The sequence below is a fragment of the Alligator sinensis genome, unplaced genomic scaffold (assembly GCF_000455745.1).
Source record: "Alligator sinensis unplaced genomic scaffold, ASM45574v1 scaffold248_1, whole genome shotgun sequence".
NCBI lineage: Eukaryota > Metazoa > Chordata > Crocodylia > Alligatoridae > Alligator > Alligator sinensis.
This window is the reverse complement of record NW_005842130.1, coordinates 1,044,667-1,070,854: the sequence shown is the minus strand read 5'-3', so window position 1 is coordinate 1,070,854 and position 26,188 is coordinate 1,044,667. Positions and strand designations below refer to the sequence as shown.

Genomic DNA, 26,188 nt, shown 5'->3' with positions numbered 1-26,188 from the left:
CACTGAGGGTCCCGTTGGGACCGTGGCTGGGGAGATCCAGGGAGCTGCCACCGTCCCCTGGGGCACCCTCTGGGAACCCTCCCACGGGAGCGGGGCAGACCCGGTTAGCTGCTCGCGCAAAGGCAGCCCGGGAACGCCTCTTTGAGCAGAGGCGGGCACATAGTTCATAAGAACTAATCCTACAGTCATGATAAGTAGCTTTCATATTCAATCCTTATTATTATAGAAAACTGTTCCTTGCATACTGCTAGGAACACTCCACAAACAGTGAAAAAAACTCATTTACAGCAAGTATTTTCACAGTTCATTAAATTGAGGGTAAAAAGTTTAAGATAAGGACTCACTGAAATGAGCTGTATGCTTTGGTTTTTACATTCATGCCTATTTCTCCTGTAGTACAAAGTGCTAAGAAATCATTCAAGTTAAAAAAAAAAAAAAAAGACAGAATGGAAAGGCATCTACTTACTTTGGATCTGGATCATACCTCAGGACTATACTTCCCATAGCTAGAAGAAAGAAAATACATAAAACATGCTTAGGACCACATTAAGATACCTGTGACCTCAAGACGTTATGAGAGAGCAAAGGGTATTTTCTTGTTGCTGTACAAATACTCTTATCCAACAACTACATTAACACTAACTATCTGTATTAATACAAAAAAACCTGAACTGGAAGACGCATTTCAGCTACATACTTTCAAACAGAAACTATACAAAATGAAGTTAACAGATGAACAAATATATGCACAGAAAAAACAGTCCTCTCACAAATCAGGCTAAGAAGTTCCATAAAAAAAATTAAAAATTGATCAAAACAGATGAAGAGAGTGAAGGGCTAACCAAAAGACTGAGTTATACACTTTCTGAATTATACTTCTTCCCTACATTTTCACTTAACACACATGCCATCAGACACTGAAGTACCAGCAATGGCTATGGATAGAATATGATAATAAATGCCTGTAAGTTTTTAAAATGATAGAACTACATTCAAAGTTCTGTCTGTATTTTTACTAGTAATGCCTACAACTGCTATAGATTAGTTTTACATAAACTAATCTAGTTTACTGTGCACTCTGGTTTATATGGGAGGAACAGTGAAGGTAATTAGAGAGACTGCATTCCTTATTATAAGCATTTCCCACATAAAAGAGAAGATAATGTAGTCAGTATTCAGAGTAAGCATAATTCCTCCCCCTCCCCCCCATTTGTTTAAGTAAAACATAGATGTTTAATTTTGACATGGCCAGTGCCATCTATTTTAAAGTATACAATCAATAAAGGCTCCTACAAAGTCCAGGACAGACTAAAAATTGAAACTGGAATATAGTTGGAAACAAATACCAACGGAGTTTAGAAACTTTGCTCACAGCTTTGGAATTTCAATGCTACTAAGAAATCCCACACTTGGTGGATCTTTTGGAGGTTATCTTGCACATAAGAATCAAGGCTCTCAAATCTGGCAGAATTTATACATCCTTGGTCTAATAAGCTTCCAGAGTTGGAACCAGATATAGTCACAGCCTCTGGAAGTACTCTTAGATTCAGCAACATTATGAATACAGTAGCAGTACAGTAACAGTTAGCATAGACATTTTTAGTGTTAGCCACAACTCCTAATACATCTATTTCTGTAGGTGGATTTCCAATTTGTCTGAAAGAATAATTCACAAGAATGAGGTTCCAACTTACAGAACAGTATTCATCTTCGTGTAGTAAATACAGAGAACTTACCCATGTCTTTGATGAGTTTTTGTGTCTCATTGCTAAATTTACTTAAAAATGGATTCTCCTGTGTAAGCAGCACTTTAACATCATCTATGCAAATGTTTATAATCCTCGCATTAATAAATGGGTACAGTGTATATATTCCCTGGTGGTAAAAAATACAATTAGTTTAAAAAAGAAAAGAATCCCTGCTTTTTGAAAAAGGATTAAATTAAAAGCAAAAAAGCTCTGAATAATATTACAGCTAAACTATTTTGTTTCAATGCAGTTTAAAATATCAAAAGCCTGGAAGACTGCATCTCACAATCTGTTGGATTCAAAATAAGTATCACTATGGGGAACGCTAATAAGGTTCTCTCGTGACTTGAAAACATGGTGCTTCAAAATTACCTCTTGTGCTAGTCTGAAGGCACAACCGAACTGTTCACCATCACTGTTGCGAGACCAAACTTTTATTCCTGTGTTAATAACCTGTCAATTTTAAAGTAAAAGTATCAATACAATGTTTAATGGAAACAAAGTTTCAGTTAGGTAACTTGTCTTGAACTGCTTAACTAGCAACCAAAGAAAGAGTATTTTTGCTGTAGCAAGAACACTAAAACTCATAAATCAGAATTCAACATTTAAAATTAGGTTACATTATCAGTGTAATTTAAATTAGAATGCTCTAGGGAAAAAACATGAATAAACGTTCCCAATTATCAGGGTAAAGTTACCAGCCTCAGGGCACTCCACTTCTAACCTCTCCTATATCAACATTTGATAACCGTCAAAATAAGTGGTCTTTCAGTTAATGCACTGAACTGTTAACAAGAAGTGGCTTCAATCCTTAGTTCTACTAAGGATTTCCTATGTGAATCTGGAAAAATCACACACAAGAACTTAATCATCCTAAACCATGCTTTGGCACTCAAGGATTTAAGTTTAATGTTGTCACCAGTTTCTTAAAATCTTTTCAATGTTCTTTCACGGCCTTTGACAGTGTTCCATCTATAAAACAGGGATAGATAAAATTGCCCTACTTTACAGATGTGCTGCAAAAAATAAAACCCTGAAGTCTGTGAGATGTCTTCTACTCGGGCCTTCTATTCTGTATCTCTATGGCAGGCTTGTCCAACATGCGGCCCTCCAAGCTGTTTTCTGAGGCCTGAGGTGCTGCGATGGGAAATGAAAGTAAACACTGTACTTTCGTTTCGGGGGGGGGGGCGGTGATACCGCCTCCTGTGAGGTCTTTGAATATGGCTCGCTGGCCCACTGGGTGATAAAAAGTTCATGATCTGGCTCCACATTCAAAAAGGTTGGACACCCCTGCTCTATGGAATAGGTAATTTTCCTCCTTTGCTTTCTTCCTCAACTAGTTTAATTCATGAGAACTTTACTTCTCACCCCATGTCTGCTCAATGCCTTAGCAGCTTCACAGGATGTTTTTTATTTAAGACAATGCTGTCTGCTGTCCAACTGGCAGCCCCTGAGGGGTTAAATTACAGCCCCAGGGCTTCTGGTCCAGGCAACATTCTCCCCTTTGCTTTCTTCCTGCTACCAAAATGACTGGGTTGGCAAGCCCGCAGTAGCGGTGCATTCACGATGAATTTACAGGTTGATAAAACTTCAGTCTCTAAACTCTCTACGAGAAAAAAAAATATGGATGACTTCAGGAAGAATATTAATTGGTCATGCTACAGTAGGACGCAGTTTAAGAAGCTGTTTCTGGACACAGCTAACTCCTTGCTTAACATCATAGTTACATTCTTGAAAAATGCGACTAAGCAAAATGATGTTAAGCAAATCCAATTACGTCACAGTAGTGATCTACTAGCAGGCAGTAGCCAAACAATGTTGTAACCGAACATTGTGTGACTTTAAACGACTATGTTCTCTAATAGCTCAGCGACGTAATAACAAAACGTTAACCAGGACGACATTAAGTGACGAGTACCTGTACAACCTACTAATTGGTTTTAGCTGTAGTTTAGGGCAGAGGGAGCCAACCTTTTCTGGCTGCAGGCCAGAATGACCCACCCTAGGTCTGAAGTGGGCAGGCAGGTGCAGTGGTTTTTACACCTTGCTGCATCCACCACAGGAGCCCATATTCACCCCACATCCTGATGCCCACAGCTCACACTATCCTCTCCCCCCCAGCCAGACCCCCCCAAACCTTAACCGCTGCCACCCCACTCCCCCCATTCTGGCAAGGACCCCCACCCATCACTGTTAAATTTGTACCCTTATGATTTATTTTTCCACATACATAAATATGTACAAACACACACAAAGTCCCTTGTATGATCTCCAAGTATTGTATTAGATTAGGCAGAATGCCATCGCATCTATTGTTAAGTCTTGTAAAGTAATATTCCCTCCAAGAGTCCAAAAATTCACGTACTTCTTCAACAAAATAAGAGGAATGGAGTCGTACTTTAAGTGGAGTCCTAGCAGAAGACAGCTCTCATAGTAGAGCAAGGAAGCCTCCACTGATGTCTATGGATTCATGGAAAACATCTAAAAATAAAGAGTTCTACCTTCATTTTCTCACTGTTGTTCAGCAGTACATTCCTTAGTTCCTTAGAAACCATGTACAGCTGTCTCTTCTTTCCTTCCTGAGTCCGAGTAAGTAAATTCATTTTAGGAAATGAAGGATCCAATGCATAAAATTTCCTGTAAGCATAAACAGTGACACTTTAGATTGCCAGGCTTCTATATTCAGCGTATTAAAAATTATGACAAACACAGACTCTCCAGCAACTTCCCCATTCATCCATGACCACCACAGATGGCTGAGAGGCACTGCACAGGACTCATGATATTAACAGTGTTAGATGTCACAAAAAACTCCACATATTTTTAAAATGAAGTTGAAATGTTTCATTCTAGAGTTATTCTGCAGGCTGCTGAAAGTGGACATTTTAAACTTGTTTTTTTTTTTTAAAGCTTCATTCAATTTTTACTTAAGAACGAGTTGCATGTCAACATATCCACTTTATCTTAAAATTATGGAAAACGTGCTTTATTTGTGAGCCAAAATGAAGATATATTTTTCAACTACAGCTACAACGAAGACCTATTCACCTGGGAAAAACTAATCCTAGTTAGCTGGAATCCTTTACTGCAGAATGAAAGGACATAATTTCTCCTTACTGGATGGATGGAAACAGTGGGTCATCTTCAGAAAGGAACACAAACGGGTCTTCTTTAAAACCAAACAACTTCATTCTTTTCGATGGCGGTGGTCTAAAAACAAATGTTATTGCTTGGGTGAATAGTTTCTTAAAGTTCTTTGGATTTAGATCATCATTTGGCAAATGACTGCGAGTGTTGACTGAAGCATGTGGAAGAGCACACAACTACATTTTCCTGTTGCTTCACTAGTAATACTGGTACTATAACTCTGAAAATTCAGATGGACTGATGTGGGGGAAAGAATGCATTAGCTAGGGGAATAGGAGTGCATCAAGCAGGCAATTGTGAAGGAAAGAAAGGAGAGAGTCAACTGGGAAAGCAGGTGGGAGAAAAAGAGGAAGGTGGTGGTCAAGAGAAAAGGAGATAAATTAATGGACTCCAGAAAAGCACCATACCAGCATGTAGGACTAGCAGTTAATGCAGATATTATTGAGACTGCAAATGAAGTAATGGAGCCAACTAGAAATATTGCACAGCTTTTTAAAACAAGCTCTATGCCTTCATAAAGCAGGCATATATTTAATACGAACAGTTATTAAGTTGGGTGCTCTTGTTGCTTTCCTCTATAATCAGCCTCTTCATTTCACTTTCAAAACCCTTTTCTCCTTGCTCTCTACTACTCTCTCTGTCAGATGTTCAATTTCTATTCCAGAATACTGTGAACCCATCCTCTTTTCATACAAGTTCTGCTTGCGTACAGTGGAAGATCAGGACAGGAATAAGGCTTTTTTTGGAGACTAAGAGTATTAAACACATTGCTGACAGTGTACAGAAAAAAACCCATGTTTAATTCTCCACCCTAAGTGGCATACAAATAATGCTGAATTATTTAACAGTGACCAAAACAATCAAGAGTTGATATATATCCCCCAGGCAAACTAATCCTTTTGCTGTATTTGGTTCTTCAGATTTGTAAACAACCCTTATCCAGAGAGTTTACAATCTAAGTAGATAACAAGAAAGAAAAGGAACAAGGCAAGATAAAAGCTAATGAGCATGTTGTGATAATAGCGTGTTTTCCTTTTTTAATTCTGCTTTTTAAATTATTTAAAATTCAGAACTAAACAAAACTGAGGTTTCCACAAAGCCTTCAAGGGTTACAAACAGGTCTGCTTAGATGCAATCTCTTACCCACATACTCCATCCTTCTTGCTTTGCTCGCACTCTGAGTTCAGTGAGTCCTGAATTTCCCTTGCCTGTTCGTCTTCAGGAGGTTGTTCTTCAATAGTTTCTACAGAGCCATCTTCTGTAGTGGTGGTAGGTACTGCAGTACCTCCTGTTTTCTGCAACAATTTCCGCTGAAGCTGTTCCAGATTGTAATAAATGTTTTAGTGAAGCAAAAGTAAGTTATATTTAACTCGTCTACATACTCCTTTTTATTGAGTTTAGCACATATAGTAAACACACTATATACACACACAGTCACACACACACCCCCCTACCTGTGTGCGTGTGTGTGGGGGAGGGGCAAAAGAGCTTCCCTGTGTGTGTGTGGTGGGCAAAAGAGCTTACCAAAGAGCAAGTTACCCATTCAAAGTTGCCTTTATTTGGTCTACTGCCTTACACGTCTCCAAGAATGCATCAGTGCATCCAATATGAAATGCATCACATTTAAGGGCAGAACATTCCAAATCAGTAGCCCAGTTAGTTTTTGCCTAATAACATGGAGAAACCAGAGCTAGACAAAACTTAACAACTTTATCTCACTGTACATGTTCAATAGCAGCGCTACTGTGTGAGCCTTAAAATGGTAAGAAGCGCTGGAAAGTGCATTACTTTTGTATGAACCTGATTTTTTCATACTGTTTTGCAACATTTATTTACAAAGAGGTTCTAACTAATGGCATCAAGTGAACAGAAAGACCTCTAAGTGATTTGTATGAGGCATATACCCCTTTAATATGAATAACTGAGGAGAGTGTTACACTGTAGTTTAAAGAAAAAAGGTTTAGCTCCAGGTACAATACCACCTTGCTATTTTACTGGGGCTACACAAGCCCATCAACCTACTTAAAAGAAAAAAAAAAAGAGAAGAAAGATTTTCAAAGGGGCTTCAGGGATTTGGGTATACAAGTTCCACTGACTGACTTGCAGTCAAGACAACTCAAGATGAGAATGGAAACAGTTATACTAGATTACTATGACCAATTTTTTTCCAATAGGTTTCTAATTACATTTACAAAAGTTTCTAAAACACAACAAAAATACGTTTTCATCAAAGCTCCTTTTACCTTAGGCTGGCGTTTATTCCAGGGCATTGGAGCCTTTTTTATTAATACAGCCACAAAGAAACCTCCAGTGTTCTGGTGATGTGGCAATATCCTAAGACTGGACCAAAAAAAAGCCAAAAACAACATTAGTCGATATAATCAGAATCCAGAAGTTTTTACACAATATTAAGGAGTCACACTAACATTTACTGTGTGTCTAAATCAGCTGTTCTCAACCCACGGGCTGCATGCAGCCCAATCAGCATACTGCTGTGGACTATGTGACATCCTGTTAAATGTAGGGGTGCACTGATAAAGACTTTTTGGGCCAATACCAATGGCCGATTATTAACAAGCCACATCAGCTGATACTGATGCAATTGCTGATATGCATCCCAACAGCTTGGACAGCAGCGTCTGGCTGAAGTCTGTGGAGGAAAAGGGGTGTGGGGAGGAAAAGGGAGTGAGGCTTGGGACTCAGGCAGGGGCAGGCGCTACGCAGACAGGGTGGGCTGCAGGACAGAGCTGGGACTAGTCTGGGAAGCATGGGGGTGGGGGGCAGCTCCTGCCGCTGGCGCACCCTGAGGGAAAGCACAGAAGGGCATGTGCCCCTCAGGATCTGTGCGGCGGGTGAAGGCAGGCTGCCACTGTGAGCTGGGGCTTGGAGCAGTGCCAGGCTCTTCCTGGCAGGGGGTCGAGCCAGGGCTATGCGCAGGGTAGGCAGCAATGATGCTGGGAGGTGGGGTTATGGGATGGGCTAGTCACCCCAGAATTTGCTGTAGCCCCCCCCCACCCCCAAACCCCCAGCACCACCACCAAACTCCCAGCACCACCACCACCCACCCTGTATGCAGCGTGGCCCAGCTCCCCTGCCAAGAAGAGCCCAGTGTCACCCCCAGATCCAGCCCACAGTGGCAGCCCACCCTTGCCCCACAGATCTGGGGGGCATGTGCCCCTCCCGGACCTCCCTGGGTGTGTGCCAGCAGCCAAAGCAGTCCCCTCCCAAACAAGTTGCTCACGGCTCTGTTCCATGCCCTGCCCCAACCCTACTCCTTCCCTCACTGGAAGGGCCTCAATCTGCACCCTCCCCACAATTTACCAGCCAGATGCTGCTCTACAAGTTGCCAGGCTGCATGCATGCACACAGTATTTATTGACGACATTATCAGCCACCTCAGCCAAAAAGAGCTGATAGCTGATAATGTTAATTTTGCTTTGACTGGTGCCGATACAATATGACCCGATGTATCGGTGCACCTCTAGTTAAATGGATACACTGGAAGTAAACTGTGTGTGTATGGGCCATTTGTAAGTTGTGTGTTTATGGGCCAGACGCTGCTGTCCAACACACTGAGAGCTGCAAGTGTGGCCCACTATGGCAAAAAGGTTGAGAACCACTGGTCTAAATTAAGGTCTATTCTACACTCTAATTCCAAAGGCAGCAACAAGCTCTGCTAGGAAAACTGTGAGTATATAGAAACTAATTATTGGAGGGTCACCTTAAATTTGTCCACCCATCACTGCTGCAGCATGGAAAGCAGCAACAGGAAGGAAGCAGTGGCAGAGGGTAGGTGAGGGGGCGGGGGAAGGTGGCAGGGAAGTCAAGTGGCCTAAACCTTGTCCCTTCTGCACTTTACCTCCTTCCACCTGTTCCCCAGCACCCCCCAGCTCCCCACTTTGCTCCCTCCCTGCCTGCACCCATCCTGTCCATTTTCCCTCTTCCCAAACTTATTCCCAGCTGCAGCTCTGGCTCAAACCCAGCTCCAACCCAGGCATGGGGCATAACAGATGTGGCAGCAGTTCTGCCCCTGGGACCAGGTCAGAGCCACAGCTGGAGTTTCCATCATTGCTGCTGCTCCTGTCTAACTGGGAGGGTTTGGGCTAGAATCATGATAGAGGGTAAGCAGCAGTGGGGGGAGGGGGAAAGGTGGCAGAGGGGATGGGGGCTCAGGGCAGAAGCAGTGGCTCCTGTCTTATACTTGAATCCAAGATGAAGGGCTTTCCTCAGAGCTCCATTGAATGAGGAAAAAACTTTTTGTCTCAGATCTGAGTAAATATGGCAGACTATGGTTCAATTTGTCCCTAAATGTTTTTCTACTAACACACTCTCTTTGAACTAAAGATAGGGTTGTCACTCTCTCCATCCCTCTGTCCTTCAGATACATTTAGGGGTCACAGTGGTAGTGGCCAGTCACCAATATGCAATGAATATTATCTTAACCATTTCAGTAATTATTTCTAGCCCACAATCCATTCCTAAAAATCAAGATGCCAGTTTCCACAAGGTATTTCCCCCTACTGCTATAAAAGCTAAACATCAGATCCAATAAAATCAAACTACTTGGTGAAGGCATACCAACGCTCCAGGTTCATTGCTTTCAGTTTTTCCTCATCTTTTATTGGGAACATGGTGGGTCGTATTTGTGTCTGTCTGTTAGAAGGCACCTCTTTCCAGTCCTCAAACCACTGCCCATCTTTTAACATTATCTATGAAGGAAAATATGAAAATTAAATCTGAGGCTGCTGTTTCATGATCACATAATCACCAAAGTTGTGGAGCGCTCAGTCATAATTGCTGATGAATCAACTGTTGATACAGAGAACTGATGGCATGTTCCCAATTCTCAAAACTTTACTGCTTTCATGAATGACCAGAACTGTTCTTCCCCAAGTCTGTATATACAGTATATTGTTAGATTGTGTGACATTAATGGTCTGGGCTAATTCTAAATTAATGAGGGACTGTTCAAATGCTCTAAACACTGCTTTGTACTCTAGCATGTTGATGTGGAACATGGGCACTTGTTCTCTGAACGCATGCCAATCCACCTGGGCTTCCTCCCACTGGTAATGTTGGAAGCCTTGCTATCATATTGTTTTCACTGGTGCAGGAGGAGGAAAGGCAGCTCCTATTTATGCTACCTTTCTTTTTCCACTAGAAGAAAAACCTATAAATATTTTAAGAACCTGAGTACAGGTTCTCTGAACTGCATCTGTTTTCTTCAACTGCACCTAAGGGCACTGAAAGAGTCTTTGATACCATGCCACTGAATGAACATGATGTCCAATGACCCAGAAGGTACAAGCAAATCTCACTAATATTCAGCAACTCAGCTGAGGTTGATTAACCAAAGTAGATATAATAGGGAATATTTCAGAAGCTGTGAGCCTCCACTGTCCTAAAGTTCAGCTTTGCTTCAATAACTCTATAGTCTAAGCTAGTGTTCAAATGAATTTGTCTTCATTTATTTCCAAGAGCAAGAGTACAAAAACAGTGGAGAATGATTAAAGAATATCTAATAAACAGCCATTTAGATATAGGAAACCTTTCAAATTGTGTCAATGTGTACAGCACTGATTCTCAACCAGGTTGCTGCAGCACCCTGAGGTACCCTGAGATCTTTTCAAGGGTGCCACCCAATGTTAGTACTGTTAGGTGTGCAACCACAAGTCCAAGATAAACCCAAAGGTTTTAAATAGGAATCCACAATATCAAAAGAATACAGACCTGTTACGATTTTTTTTGCAGTTCTTTGCAACAGAAGAATTGCTCTAGCATTTTTCTGTAGTCAAAAAAATAAGCGAAAACAAAGAGCTAGCATTTTGAGGGGCGTTTTAAGCCTCTCAAGGGGTGCCTTGAGTCTGAAAATGTTGAGAACCACTGGTATATGGTTTCTGTGAAACCAAAGAAAAATTGCTTTTACTAAGAGACTAAAGGGTAGTAAGTAACTCTCCATACCAATAATGATTAAAAGTTTCATGCATTTCTGTGGCGTTTCACAGAACGCTGGGACAGAAGACTGTTTTCTGTCTCTGCCATTTGTACAAATGATGCTTGCTCATTGTTGGAGGCACGCACATTTGTAAGATGCTGCTCACGCATCTTTTAACATGTAGGAGTTATGTGTCCTTTCTCTGAATAGACTATTGCCTTGGAATGGTAAATCCTCCTATATGACTTGCATTTCCATTGGAATGCATAGCTGCTGCAACAAGAATAAGTACCTTGTCACTGGGGTAATCATTCTGGATTGTGAAGCTGTAACTAAACACAACATTTTGCTTTCATTGCTAACAGCCAAACTGTTCCTCACTTTCTGTTTATCAAGAGAACTCGGTGTACATATAATTAAATTGCATTTCCCCAGAAGTTTTTGGTAATTTGAAATATGAAACAAAGTTTGCCAGCGAGCATATTTTCTTCTAAAGAGGTCCATTAACTTAGCCTTTGTCTGAAGGTGTTCTTTGATTGGGGCCACTTAATCTCTTGGTTGGTTGCTGTGAAAGGAATCCAGGATACATTTATTCCACCAACTCAGAGGATTTTAATACTAGTTTCTCAGTCTGCTGAAGGAGCAAAAAAGGCAAGAATCTGGCCTTTGTCTTTGTGGGCTTTAAAAGCACTTTGCTTATAGGAAGAATGATTTTTCTTGGCATGGAAGTACAAAGGATCATCACTAATTAATGAGGAGTTCTGTGCATCTTTAAAAGGCACTGATAATTTTTCTGTTATCCATTTCCTGCTAACTGTAAAATTTTGCAAGAAAAGAAAGTAAGGCATGTGCCACCACCTCAACTGGTGAAGATGTTGACAGAATCAGTTAGCAAAGCATCCTCCTGTTTAAGGGTGTATTTTTCTGACTGATCTTGTTGAGGAATGTAAACCTGATTTTCTTTAGGCAAGACATTTCTGTTTCATAGAATTTCTTAGGAAAGGCCCTACTGTTGAATATAAAAAGGAACTCTGAACAGCTATTTATATTATCTGTAAATGAAAACCTGACCCAGATCTTGTTCTGTCTACTAAACACCTAAGACTTAGCAGCCATTTGGTCCCAAAAACACAAAGGTCTCTCCCTCAGAGCACTACTACTCCCATTTTCTCCATGGGCAGCCTAATGCACCTTCAAAGTTAACCCTTATTCCACTCTGCAGAGACACACAGATCTGCCATTCTCTGGGCAGGCTTCATAAGCATCCAGAACATCAGGATCCAGCTTGCTCACAGAAGGAACATCTACCTGAAACTTCTGTCATGTTAGGACCCCAATGAAACATCTAACAGTAGCACTGACGTCAGTGTAAAATGAAAATACATTTTGCACTGAACCCATCACTGGATAAAATGAACACACAGCAATGGCGTGCCCACCCCACTATGCCAGTCATACCTCCTCTTGCTTCTTCTCTTTATGGCCACACAATTCTTATAGTCCTTTCCACCCAGTGGTCTAGCATCATCAAGGAGAATGGAGGATGCTCATCAGCCCAGCCTAGCTCACAGCATGATGGTTACTGTACTCTTTTAGGAAGTATGTGGATTCATACCCCTTAAAGATTGAATGGGGCCTGGAAGGGATGCCTCTGACTTCTCAAACAAGTGCTCTAACTATAACAATGGTGAGAAAAAGATGACTTCCCTCCATGATCTCAACTTTAGTTGCTTGGCATAGTTTTTCTCCAAGGAATCAAGGACTTATGGGGTCAAGTTTCAGTTCCATCTGAGAAGCACAAAAAGAGCTTAGGTGGAGGTAGACATCTAAGTGGCCACCCCAGATCAATTATGAGCATACATAGTAGCTCAAGCCTGGCTTTCTAAAGATCTTTTCAAGCCAAAAAAGGAGGCACAGAACTCTTGACTCCTTCGTGGTTTTGTGGCTGCTGCCAATGATTTTAATTAGCAACCAAGACATTTAGAATTGGAAGGGAGTATCATATCAGCATCTTAGGAGAAGGATAGCATCTGGGCCCTTGAGTTGAGCTTGACTTTTTGCTTTTTGAAAAAATGAGTAAGAGATGTTACAAGCTAGAGGGACATAAATCTGCCCTAAACAATACAAAGGCAAGCACAATGGTCATTGTTTAAGGCAACATGATGCCAGCGGATGATAGTCTGGGCATAACAGCTGCCCGACTGCCATAAAAAGGAAAGAGTATAAAAGAAATAAGATGAACTCCTTATAACTTTCAAAGATTCTCTAAACCTATAGTAATATCTAAAAAACTTTCAGAACTGTATACACCTCGGGATAACAATACAGCACAGCTGAACTAAACTACAAACATTGGGTCGGAATGTACTACCAAGAATGGTGAGAATGAACTAGGAGTAGCAGTTGGCCCACACCCTATCTTTTTTGTTCCTGTGGTACAAGGCATGAAGTTAGTGTGGTGCATGCATGGACCAAATCAGACATGGCTCGAAAAATTCTCCAGTTTCAGGCAGTGGAACAGATGCACATCCACAACAGATGCACACGAGGACAGACAGTCAAAAAAAGGTAACATTCCTGCCATTATGGCCAATGCTACAGCTGAGGTATATTTGTATGACATGCATTTAGCAAGCAAAAAGAAATGCTACATATTTGCAAGAATGTCAAGATAATACTTCTGAAAAAACTTTCACTTCTTTTCCATGACTTGCACTTGATTATTTCTCTCTTTCAGATCACACATGTTTTTTATCACAAAAAAAAAACAAAATAGAACCGAGGGGAATTTTTTTCAATGGATATTAATTTTGCCAAAAGAGGTCGTTTCAGTTATTCTGGAAGCAAATTCTTCCTGGGTAGTTTAGACTGGTAAATATTATTGTGACTGCATGCACAAGAGTGCCAGAGTGAAAGGGTCTCATTTTATCCAAGACTTCAAGGATTAGGACCCTTACCCAGATACAGTGTTCTTCTTCTACATTTAAGGTTGTGGGTCCATAATACCTCATCTGCAAGGAGAGAGCCCTAACCACTAAGCTATAAAGGAGCTTTCAATTTCTTTTGCTGATATTGTTCTACTTTGTACAGATAGAAAGAACATTTAATGGAGCAGGAAATGGAGCCTCCCAGAAGAGTGCTTAACCACCAGGCTACAAATTCACTGTCACTCTCTCTCAATGAGTTTTTAAGCATCTTACACAAAGTGAAAGAACTCCAGCAAGAAGTACTGAGAGAGACACCACAGAATATCCCATTGCAGTTGGTCTCCAAACCCAGGCTTAAGGGCAAAGACCTTTTGGATGCTGCCCAGGGAAATCAGAATCAAAACCAAGGTTGAAAGCAAAACGAAGACATGATGTTTTCTATAGCATGATACTTGCACAGCATTGTTGCCCATGGACCACCAAAGGTCCATTGCCCTCCACACTGGTAGTTAGGACACTTACTGAATAGGTAGATGATTTCAGTTCAAATCCCCTCCCTGCCTAATTCAAGGCAGGATTCTAAATCAAAGTTACACTGCCAGAGACATATGAAGAAATATACGATGTGAAAAACAAACATTTAAAAAGCAAATCTTGCAGGAAATGTTTACTACAATTCTTGGACTTCTTCCCCAATTTGTTTACCCAAAAGACAGACCAAGAATGAGATTATGGTGCACATCTTTACAGAAACAATAGGAATACCTTCCACTGTGTAATTCCTGGCATCCATTTCAAACCTGGCAACTCAGAAGAGACATCAGCAAGCTCTAAGGCACCTAAAAAGCCAAAAACATAAATGAAAATTAAGTGATTGTAAAAATATAAAGTGCTGAGAATTTATTTAAGTCTGCTCATGTAATGTTTCCAAACATGATTTTCTAGAAATTATACACCAAGCTAATATGGTGTTTGTTTATTATTTATTTCAAGAGGCTTCAAAACAAGTACCACATCTAAATTACTAAACATTATATCCAACTTTTTACATTTCTGGTAAGCTCTTTAAAGAAATTTGCTGACCTTATAGATGGTGAGTATAGGCTGAAAAGTCAGTGTTACAGCAACATTAAACATTGGGAATAAGAGGAATGATATTCAGTAAATTAAGATAACAACAAACATCAGTCTTTTAGTTTAATAGGTAGGTTGCTTAGACCAATAAAATCATTCTCTTCTAAGTTATTTTACCTCTGCAGTGACACACAGTTGAAAATAATTTGGCATATACTATTGCTTTATGGTCTGTTATCTCAAGCGAGAAAAAAAAAATCAAAGCTTAATTAGAAAGAGGAGGGAGAACAAAGAAGAACTCTTGGCTAATGAGATAAAATGCTAATTTTAGTCATGATGGGCCAGAAGTCATCATGCCTTAAATCTAGGGGTTTGCTAGCCAACAGTTCATCAACAGAACAGCATTACCAATACCGAACTCATTAATTCGTAAGATGTTCTGAATACGAAAAGAACTTTTTATTATTACTGAGTTGTGTTAAATGAATAATAGTCCCTTAAAATAACACCTGTCCAATTTTTAAATTATAGGAACTCCTGAAAGGACAAGTAAAAGATTAAAGTTATTTTTCATTATTGATCCTGCTTGTTTGCTCTGTGAACTCTACAGCACTCTTTCAGTTTGATCTCCATAGTCAGTCACCTCTCGTGTGTGCAGATATTACACAAAAATCTGAAGGAATATATATTTTTTTAAATTAAAAAAAAAAAAAGGAGAGAGTAGAACCACAAAAAAACTATATGAGGATTGACAGACAAGGGTAAAATCTAAAACTTGTTTCTCAAAGCTGATTTCTTTCAAACTGGTGTCCCTCTGATATTCCTGATTGCGTACAGCAAGCTTAAAAAATGCCAGCATAAACTAGTGGTTCTCAGGCTTCTTAGACTCAAGGAACCCCTCAGAAAATGTCAGCTCTTAGTTTTCATTTGCTTTTTTTTTCAGTAGTCAAAAAGAGATCAATTTTGTTGCAAAGAACTCAGACCACAACAGGTCAGAATGTTTTTGACATTATGGACTCCTTTTTGAAATCTCTGGGTTTATCTTGTGAACCCTGTACGTGTTTGCACCCCTACCAGTGCTAACATTGTGCAGCACCCTATGGTGCCATGGAAATGTGGCTGCAGTTTTATGCCAGTAAGTTTCATACATTCATATGACTGCAAATAATATGCCTGGTGCTGTCCACAGAAGCAACCATAAGCAGTCATGTCTGTTTAAAAGTCTCTCCAGTACTGATATAGGACAAGACTGTATGAATACAAGTCTAAAGGTTAAATCAGGGAAGGGCAATTATTTCAGCCGCTGGGCCACTTAATGAGTTTGGGAGTTGTCAAAGGCCACACACAAAATCTTTCAGAAGATATCATTTTAAAAAGTTACAGACAAAAAACAAACCATGTACTAAAAATTAAACTTCTCTATACAGTATTAAAACATTTCAAGAAATATTTTGTCCCAATTTATGTTTTTGTGAGTAGTATATATAGAAGTGATTGCGTAACAGCTCTAAAATAAAGTATTTCTCTTGTATATTGTGTCTGTAAGCGGGGGGTTGAGGGGATATATGGGTGGGTATGTAAATAGGGAGTGGTGGGGGGGAAGCTGGCCAGCAGCAGGGAGAGGGAGGGAGGTGGGGTTTAAGGGGTGCATGCAGCAGAACTCATTTCGGTTGTGTGGTGTGGTCTGCCCCATGATCCGGCCTGTGCCTCCTCATGGGGGCCTATGGCTGCTCCTGCCCACAGCTGCCCCATGCAGGGAAGCGACGGTGGCCTTGGGGACATGTGCCAGGCATCACATGCCCAGCTAGGCAGGGGGGGAAGCTGGAGCTGACCAGCTCCTGCCCCAGCTCATGGAGCTCCAGGTCTAGGTCCCAGCCCCCTTCCACCCACCCAGAGCAACAAGCAGCCACCTGCAGGCAGCTGAGCAGGTGAAAAGCGGCTGGCAACTGGCTGGCTCCCGGCTGGAGATTTCCCCACCCCCCAACCCTGATCTGGCTGAGTATGTGGTGCCTGGCACACATTACCATGGTTGTTGCCACTTCCCTGCATTACTGACTGCCTGAAATGGTGCAGCAGAAACAGGAGCAGGAGGAGAAGCTGCTGGAGGTGGGGGGAACCAAGCAGTACCCAGGCAGCTGCAGCAGCACTGGGAGCAGCCCTGCCAGGAAGTTGTGCACACTGACCAGGACAGTGCAGTCAATAGGTGCAGGATGTCCTGGGCAGGAGTGGGTAGGGCTTGACCCTATGCAGAGCACCATGGATGCAGCTGCAGGATGGATACAATCAATTGGCAGGCTGGATCTGGCCCACGGGCTGCATTTTGCCCACCCCAGGTTAAGACAAACACTCCTCTTAGCTGATTTGAAACAGGAAAGGGAGCAGCTATACAGAAGTATGCATCAGCTGGAAAGATCTAGTTGCTGGACAACTGTCTATGATCTAACCTCATTGCCTGCCAGGAAACATCCCTCAAATAAGTCTAGGTTACTTATTACTGACTATTGCTACAACCAATCATTCCTTCATCCTGGCACTGGGGGAAAGTATGGCCCCAGAACCACTGTTTCACAGCTCTGCAGTTTAAGCAGGCTGCTGTCTTATTCTGATGTATCCACAGCAGCATAAGACCATGCTCCCCACAGCTGTGCTTAAGGCAATCACAAGCAGTATAAAGGTGACAAGCCTCAGAACCAGCCAATGCCAGCCAACTTTAACAGTGGGGTTCTGAGTATTAAGAGGGCATATTCCTACTCAATTGTTAGGCTCTATGTCTTGCATGCTTTTTACAGTAACAAAAACAAATATTTACTTCTGTTCATGTTGAAGAACAAAAACAGCTGTCTGAACGCATCTTGTACACCTTGTTGGCAGAACTGGTTAAGATGCAAGTTACATTTGCACAAATCCAAGGCAGCAACAGAACACTGGTGGGGCCTTTGTGGCATGGAGAATGTTTATTAGTGCTGTTGATGCAATAGAAGGAAATAGCACATCTTCCCATGTTCCTTCTGAAAGCAACACCTGGCCTGTGACCAGCTGGCCCTAGACAACCCTAACTCAGGGCAATTCCCCCTATTATGTAAGTTACAGAGGTTTTACTTCATTTTTCTAGTAAATATTTAACCGAGAGAGCTCACAGTCTCACCTTGACTTTTCTCCAGCAGAGAGCTGATGACAGCTTCATTTTCAACAGGATTCAGTGAACACGTAGAATAAACCATCCTGCCACCTTCTGCCAGCTGTTCAACACCACGGGTTGCAATTCTTAACTGCAACCTAACAGAAAATTCTTGGTCAAACCACATACCATGTAAGAACCAGCCACATTCCCATAATTCTTATAGAAAACATGCTGTCTCGAGCTGAAACTCTCCTGAAACATCATAGCTAACTCTGGATGCGTCTACACTGCAAGTTAAATTTACTTCTGGGCAGGGTATATAAACCCATGCTGAGCTCTGTACTGCTGCTGCTACACTGTACCTAACCCAGCTAATTTAATATTTAACATTTCCTCACTCCTCCTAAAGTGCCCAATTTCAGATCATTTTAATGTAAGCAGTCTAGCTTCTGCCTCAGTAATTCTAGCATTCAAATTAACAGTAACCTGAATACTACTAGAAACAGAAACAGTAGAGTTCAAGCAAGATGCTGGATTGTAAGTGTATAATAGGACCATTCCCACACACCTACAGTAAACCTAGTCTTCTTCATTCTAGAATACTTTTGCTTTAAATGCGTTTCCAGTGGCCCAGACATGCACATCAGCAGGGATCCTGGTTTTCTCTGATAAAAAACCCACAAATTCTCTGATAAAAACTCCAAAATCCATGATTAAAATAAAAGGCCCCCTACAGCCCCCGCAGACCTGCAGGTGCCCCTCACCCCACCCTTACAGCCACCCCAGTCCTGCTGGTGCACCCTGCCCCACCAGAGGGGGCCCCCAGCTGCCAGGGCTATGGGGCCACAGCCCCTGTGCCACTTCCCCTGCTGCACCCGCGCACAGAGGATGTCGCCAACGCAGCATGGAACTCACAGCAGCAAGGAGAGCCCTGTGTGGCTCCAATGTTCCCTACAATGCAGGGTTGCACATACTGGGCTGTGGACGCCCTGGGGAAGAGCAGCAGAGCAAGAGCCTGAGCCCACCCCCTCTCCAATCTGGGAGGCCCAGGTACCCCCTGGCTCTCAGGAGTGGGCATGGCAGTGGGGAGCCAGCACCACCCCCACCCCCCTGAATGAACTGATTGCGGCCCTGTCATGCTCCCCGCCTGGGCTTTGTGGCCACGCATTGCAGCCCCAAGCACCGCCTGGCTGGGCAGCAGGTTCAGCCCCAGTCCCAGCCCTGCCCAACTCCCCCACTCCTCATGGGGGTCTCAATCCCCCCTCACCCCCCAGCTTACCTGTGGGAGCTGCTCTCCAGGCTGCCTAGGGCTATGTGCATTGCGCCCCTGCCTGACTGCCTTCCTCCCACTCCCTCCCAACCCCCTGCAAGCTGGAACTCTGCCAGCCTCCAGAGAGATCACTGCAAAACTGCAAAAATCAACAGGTTTCTCTACTAAAATGACAAATCCGCATTTTACTGCAGTGAGGGGGGAAAATCTTTGTTTTACTCTGTTTTTTCACAGGAAATGGAAAACCTGGATCCCTGCACATCAGCTACCTAGCCACACTGGAAAACAAACGTGAATATCCAGTTGAACTAAGTTACCTTCCTCAAAACAGGGAAAACAGCAGCAATTTGCCATGTTGAAAAAAGTGCGCGCATACATTTGCACAAAGGCAGGCTGTAAATAACCAACCACATCTAAATAATTGTGAAGGGTTTACTACATCAAAATAATTTTGTATTTCAACATTCAGAATTGATAATGCTCAATTTCTTAAAAGATTACAATTTACCAGAGAGAGTTCAATTTAGTTTTAAAATGACTTATTGAACATTGGCTATCAAGCTGCAATGTCAAACACTCCCACCCACATTTGTTATTTTACTGCAATAGCTGGGACATCAAGTCACTTAGATTAAGACAAATCTGTGATTCATATTCAGTACAGATACCAACACAAGGATTCCAACAATATTCACATTTGATATTATGGATTTTGCTTGGGTTTTAGTATACAAAATACCCACTGCCACTCAGGCACGCAGTCTTGCCCATGGCTTCCAAATCCCTTCCTCTCCCACCTGTCCCAATGCTTAGCAATCACATCCTAGTTCCCCAATAATTCTGTGCATTTAGATTCATAAGTCAATGAATACTGATACCTGTTTGGTATCATATAAGAATACAAAGAAAGTCTGGATTCATCCTATCCTTACTGTAGACTAAATTCAAATCTGAACAATCATTCCACTCCCAGAAGAAAGCACAAGGATATTAGCTCTTCATTGAAGAAAGAAATGGCAACATTATATAACTTGTATTTCATCACACTGCTATGTTAAAGAATTACTCTTTTCCCCCAAACAGATACAAGGATTATAATATGCCTTTTACCCATGCAACTGCAAGCTATTTTGAGTTGTCCATTTTTTCCACACGTCAATGTTTTTTCTCATGGTTCCATCTCCACTGCAATAGAAGTTTGCATGTTAATTCATATGCAAAATATTAAATTTATCATCTACCTTTGGTTATCTCCTTAAAATACTTCTAATTGCATTTCTCTGTTTTTAAATCAAAGAGGCTAACCACAGGGGATTCCATTTAAAAAGGGCCCTAAGCCTTTTAAAGGCCTTATTCTAGCATCTAACATCAACCGCTAGGACAGTGGAATAAGACTCAGCTAGCACTTGGCATTTCCACTAAAATCTGAGAAAGTTGAGTTAGAATTATTTGTAATTATTCCATTAGAGAGTAAAGAACCACAATATGAAAACTTACTGGGATTTAACATTTAGAAGGCATGATTGGGTTTGTTTTTGTTTTGGGGGTTCTTTTGTTTATTTTTAGGAAGCCACACAATTCATTCTTGAAAAGGATACAGCAAAATAATCAAGTACTTCATTACTAGTATATTATGGCTCAACTCTTCAGTCTCTTCAGTTGGCTAGTTCTGAACACACGAGCAAACCTGCACTAAAGGATTTGTAATCCAATTTCTATCTTATATTGAGATATAATCTTACCAGCTGCTCATTTGAACACATACTTTGTTGTCTACCTTGAGCAAGACCAACAGTTTAACTCTTATGTCTGAGCAACAGGAGAAAGTCAGGAGGGAAGTAATATACAATAAAATCTCAAGAGACATGGGGACTACTAAATAAAACAATTCACTGGCCACCTTCTTTAAGAAAGGTAAATAAGCTTTTGGCAATCAGTCAAAATACATTTAATACAACACAAAAGCAGCCAGAGAACAACAGTCCCTTTGAACAATTCCAAATCTGAGGACAAAGTGAGCAGGTGTTAATGGAAGTGATTCCACTCTGAAAGAGGCTCGTGGCATTAACACCTTCTTTTTTTTAGATTGCTCCAATTCATTTTTACATTTCAATTCCTTTCACTTGACAAGAACAAAAGACAACTGAGACAGAGGAATGGGACTCTACTCTGGCTCATATACTACCAACAAAATTGGCAGTATGGACATCAATTTACATTTGCAAGCATTTGAAGTTTTGCCAAAATAAACTCTTCATAGAAGAATCTATATAACAATAACTTTAAAATGTTAAATAAAGCCTTACACTATTTGAAGGAACTATTGCAGCACCAAGACCCCAACTATGAACAAGTAAAATAAACTTAACCGAATCTTCATTTCATGGGTAATATAACCATAAATTACAGTTACACTGGATTACAAAAACTGTGCTTGTCAATAATCTGAGGCATGAAGGAAAACAGGCATATGTTTATGTTTTAGAAGTCCTGTAATGATGACTGTACTGGGAAGAACTGTTTGACTTTCAGATTCCATGCCACATTGACAGAGTTGGAGGAAAGGTTTGCTTTTAAAACCAAGCAGCTTTAACACCAAATCACTGCAATGATAATAAAGGAACTCCAAAATGCTAAGTTTGGAAAATTACATTTTAGACTGAAGAGCACTTTAATGCTCTGAAATAAATCATACATACATACAATTCTATTTATTTTGTTTCTGTTAATCCCCAAACTACAAGGATAAAAAAAACCATCTAGCAGACTTCTGACATCTCTCTCTGCATACATCTGGTCATTCTTGATCCATTAAGTGAAGCTAAGTAAAAACTGGAGTGAGGCAAAATGTGCTTTTCTTAATCCCCTTGCATAATCTGATTTAAAAGAAGAAAGAGTACGTTTTAAAATCTCTATGTTTGAACCCTGCCTCGCTAGGCAGAAAAAGCAACAAATCAACAGTAAGTTTATGTTGCAAATAATACAACAATTTGTTTTGCATTAAATAGTAAACACAAGATACCTGCAGGGAACATCACATAATATCCTGTCATAGAAAAGGATTTCCTTTTTCCCATTAACATCTATTTGTAGATTAGGAATGATGGAGGCATCATGATTCACCACCATGATGCAAGGGCTGTTTAACCTCTTAGCTTGATGAACCAGCAAATAGCAGCGCTTGTTGTCAACATCATTAGCAATTACAAATCCCTCTGGGGATAGAAAACATAAAATTCACAGGTTAAAATAGAAACAGCTGCATCTTCCATTATAATACAGTTGATATCCAGGCGATTCACTTAAAAGAGTCAACAAAAATATGTATTCAGAGGCCAAAAAAGGAGGATTATTTTATGCCTTACAATTCATTAAATATATTGTTTGCTGGCTTTTCTTTTGGTTGCATAAACTGTTTGCCTCTTTCTGGAGACTTCCATGGAGATCAGTATTTATTTCTATAGGTTGAAATTTTAGGCTGTGTCAAAATAAGGCCTATAAAACCAAAAAAAAAAAGCACCTCTGAAGGGTGGAGTGGTCTGTTAAAGACAGAAACAATAAATTCCGGTGCTATGCAGCTGAAATAGAAGACTACACAGGCCTTTAGCACAGAGACAATACGCTCTAGCCCCTGGGAAAAAAGGCAAAACTTCTGTGCTGGAAAACAGCCTGCAAGCAGCCAAACACAGAGAAGACCCCATATGATTTACTGTCTACAAGAGTGGTTCCCAACCTTTTTTTGCCATGACCCACTGCTAGGAGTGGAGTGCAGCAGCGGCGGTGGCCCAGAGAAGCTCCTGGCATGCGGCGCAGCTCGTCCACTGCATGCGGTGCTGCTGGCATTGCCCCCCAACCCTCATTTGGGTCATGACCCAAGGTTGGGAACCACTGGTCTACAGGCATCAGAATGAAGATAAGCATTTGACATTAAAAAATAAAAAAATAAAAGGAGGGTGGGTTCTTAAAGTGAAGGATTGGCACAATTTAATCTAGCATCTATAGGAGAGCACTAAAACAAGAGCTAGTAAGGTCCTATCCACAAAGCTCAGACTAATTAAACAAGAAAAACCCAACCCTCTAATCATGCCTAATGTTACCACAAATCTTCTACAAGTGTATAATCCACATCTCTTTTCTTTGAGCCACTAAGTTTTAAAGACAACCTGCAGGTAACTTTAACAAGCAAACAGCTGGATGTGTGCTGTGATACCTCAAAGTGGGAGCTGATTAAAAAGGTCCTTTAAAAGTCTGAAGTCTACTATATACTCGGTTCCCATATCTTCTTTGAACAGTAAGGCCAATGTTATTCAGCATATGAATACTGTATTTCCTCACATACCACAAGCCTGCAAATAAGATGCACCCTGTTTTGGGAAGGCAGAATGAAGGAAAAGAAGAAAAAGATTTTTCTAGTCATGCTTGAAAGCTGACTACATGGAACAGGGTACTCTTCAGCTCACTCACCCCTTCCTGGCTGCTCAGGCAAAAGCTAGTTTTAACCCTCTCACAGCTACCACCAAATTGGCACCAGCTTTTGGCTGCTTAGCTAAAAGCTATTATCAATTCTGCCATTCCAATGAAGAAATGAACTTTCCCACTAAAGACAAATGCCCCAAATTGGGAGGACTATTTTTTGAGGGGAAAGTGTGCAATTAAATACAGTATATAGTTTTTGGATTTTTTTAATACTTGCATATCCTCTTAGGGAAAAAAAAAACACAAAAAATAAAACAAAACAAAACATCTTTGCAATTTAAAGCCTCACGATCCCAAAGCGCTCCTGACAAACTCACCTGGAAAAGGAACATTCATATCTGCATGCAACATTTCAATTAGCTGTGCAGTCTTAGACCCAGGCGCAGCACACATATCTAGAATCTACCAAGTAAAAAAGAACATCAAAGTTTCTCAAGTTTTAGTTTTGATTTATTATAGCTTCTTGCTTAAATACAAGATGCTTTTCAGATACAAGATCATACAATTATGAAATGGTCAAGTTTACTCTAACTACAACTTACATGAAATACCCCTGTTCTACATGCATATACATACGTGGGTGCATGCATCCATCAGCTAAGATAGAAATATAATTCAGTTCTCCATATGCACAAACAATTATTACTGACATTAACAAAAAGTGGGTAAATTCAAAACATATATTTACATTTAAGTGTTGTTATTTTTCTCATCTCAAATTACTTTTTACCAGTAAATCCAAGATAGTTAGGCTGTAACAGCTAGTCTGGACTCTCCGCACACACTTGTAATTAACACAGTGAAAAGCCTCAGGTAAAAAAAATCACAAATTCTGTACTGTGGAACAAACAGTCAGGAACTCTCTCAAACTAACTGGCAGGGAACTCACTGACAGTTAACACATTCTGGCACAGAAAACCCAACAGAGAAAACACCCCTAGGAAAGGTATGTTGCTTCAACTCTAAAAGCTACATACTACACTCTAATATAGCAGCATAAAAGCTCATGGAAATATAAGCAAATAAAATAAGCAGCCACTTAAGCTTTACAAAGGACTACATCTGCTGTTGGGAAAACCAAGGACACCTGTAGAGGATGCAATTAAACATCTGTTTGTTTTCACAGCTAATACTAAGAAAAAGAATGAAGAGAGCAACACCGAAGAACCTGAGCTCCTATTAAGGCTGACCAGCAAAATGACAGCAGATGAAAATAAAACTGCAGAACAAGGCAAAGGTTATGTAAACAACCACTGAAATTGAAAATTCATATTTAAAATAGGGTTGTTAAGCCTTTAAATAAGACAAGAGAAATAGGAAGGCTGGTAAAATGAACAGATGTTTTCTCACAACAAGCTTCTTGCATAAAAATCTTGTATGTGTAATATCAACTAATTTGATTCCAGGTAAAATTCAGAAAGTGAGAAAGCATCTATCCTTTAATCTATTTACTCCATTAAAGATGACTAAGAAGAGTTTGGTTTGTTTAGTCTAGCTAAACAAAACTGAGAGAAACTGTCACTGCCGTCTGTAAATACACCATGGAGGAAACAGAGCTATTTAAACTAAGGAACAATATTGGCATAAGAACAAATGGGTACAAATGGGCCATGAATAAATTCAAGATGGAAATTTAAAGATTTCCAGCTGTCAGAGTGAGGCTCTGGACCAGCCTTCCAGTAGCAGCACTAAAGGGACAAATCAATTAGCTGGTTAAGATGGAGCTGAAAAAGTTATGAGTGGAACTGTCAAAAAGGGCTGCCTGCAACAGCAAAGGAGTGGCTTTCATATGGGAGGTCCTTTCCAAACTTTCGTGGAACTGGCAGACCAGCCAGCATAAAACAGTGACTTAGGATTCACTCAGACACTGATGACATGCCAAAGCAAAACAAAATGAGAAAGTGATATGTGCGAAAGTAGCTCTGTTTTTAAGCAAAATGCTTAAAGAGTTGGTGGGAGCGAACGAAATCAAACATTAAAATGGAAGTATGTTTAGCTGAAAAAATATCTGACTTTTCAATACCCATAGAGAGTAGTTAATCACTAATTTGTGCGCAACACATAGCATATGCTATTAAATAAAGCACCAATACAAAGGGGTGGGTTTTGCATTTTTTCTTAACTTGTCAAAACTGTTTTGTTAACCAGACCAAACCTATTTGTAGTTACCTTGTGATGAGGACTAACGTTAAGCAGAAGGGGAGGAATCATACTGACAGCTTCCTGACGACTAATATTTCCCTAAAAGAAAAGAAGCACATGTGTATTTTGCATTCCACTACAAATGGTCATGATTTGTTTTACAATAAAATAACTGCAGTGATTTATACAAGACATCAGTACGTCCTCCAGTTGCTAATGCATACTTAAAAAAAAGTCTGATAATTCCAACTACTACAACTGACATTGTTATAATGTATTACAAATGTCATGGGAAATGTAAGGATCAAACACCAACTAACTGCAACACACCAGTTCACTAGTAACAAG

At 40.7% G+C, this 26,188-nt stretch overlaps 1 protein-coding gene across 1 annotated transcript in view; it reads right to left on the bottom strand.

Moving 5' to 3' along the window:
• NSUN2 (NOP2/Sun RNA methyltransferase family member 2) overlaps positions 1-26,188 on the bottom strand; it is a 45,095-nt gene that overhangs the window by 3,121 nt on the left and 15,786 nt on the right. The window contains 14 exon segments of the mRNA XM_006025019.3: positions 467-506; positions 1,737-1,875; positions 2,121-2,201; positions 4,250-4,385; positions 4,866-4,958; positions 6,039-6,211; positions 7,139-7,235; positions 9,474-9,604; positions 14,523-14,596; positions 17,977-18,107; positions 20,333-20,407; positions 22,245-22,437; positions 24,016-24,100; positions 25,868-25,939. Of these exon segments, the coding sequence (XP_006025081.2) occupies positions 467-506; positions 1,737-1,875; positions 2,121-2,201; positions 4,250-4,385; positions 4,866-4,958; positions 6,039-6,211; positions 7,139-7,235; positions 9,474-9,604; positions 14,523-14,596; positions 17,977-18,107; positions 20,333-20,407; positions 22,245-22,437; positions 24,016-24,100; positions 25,868-25,939 (1,520 nt within the window).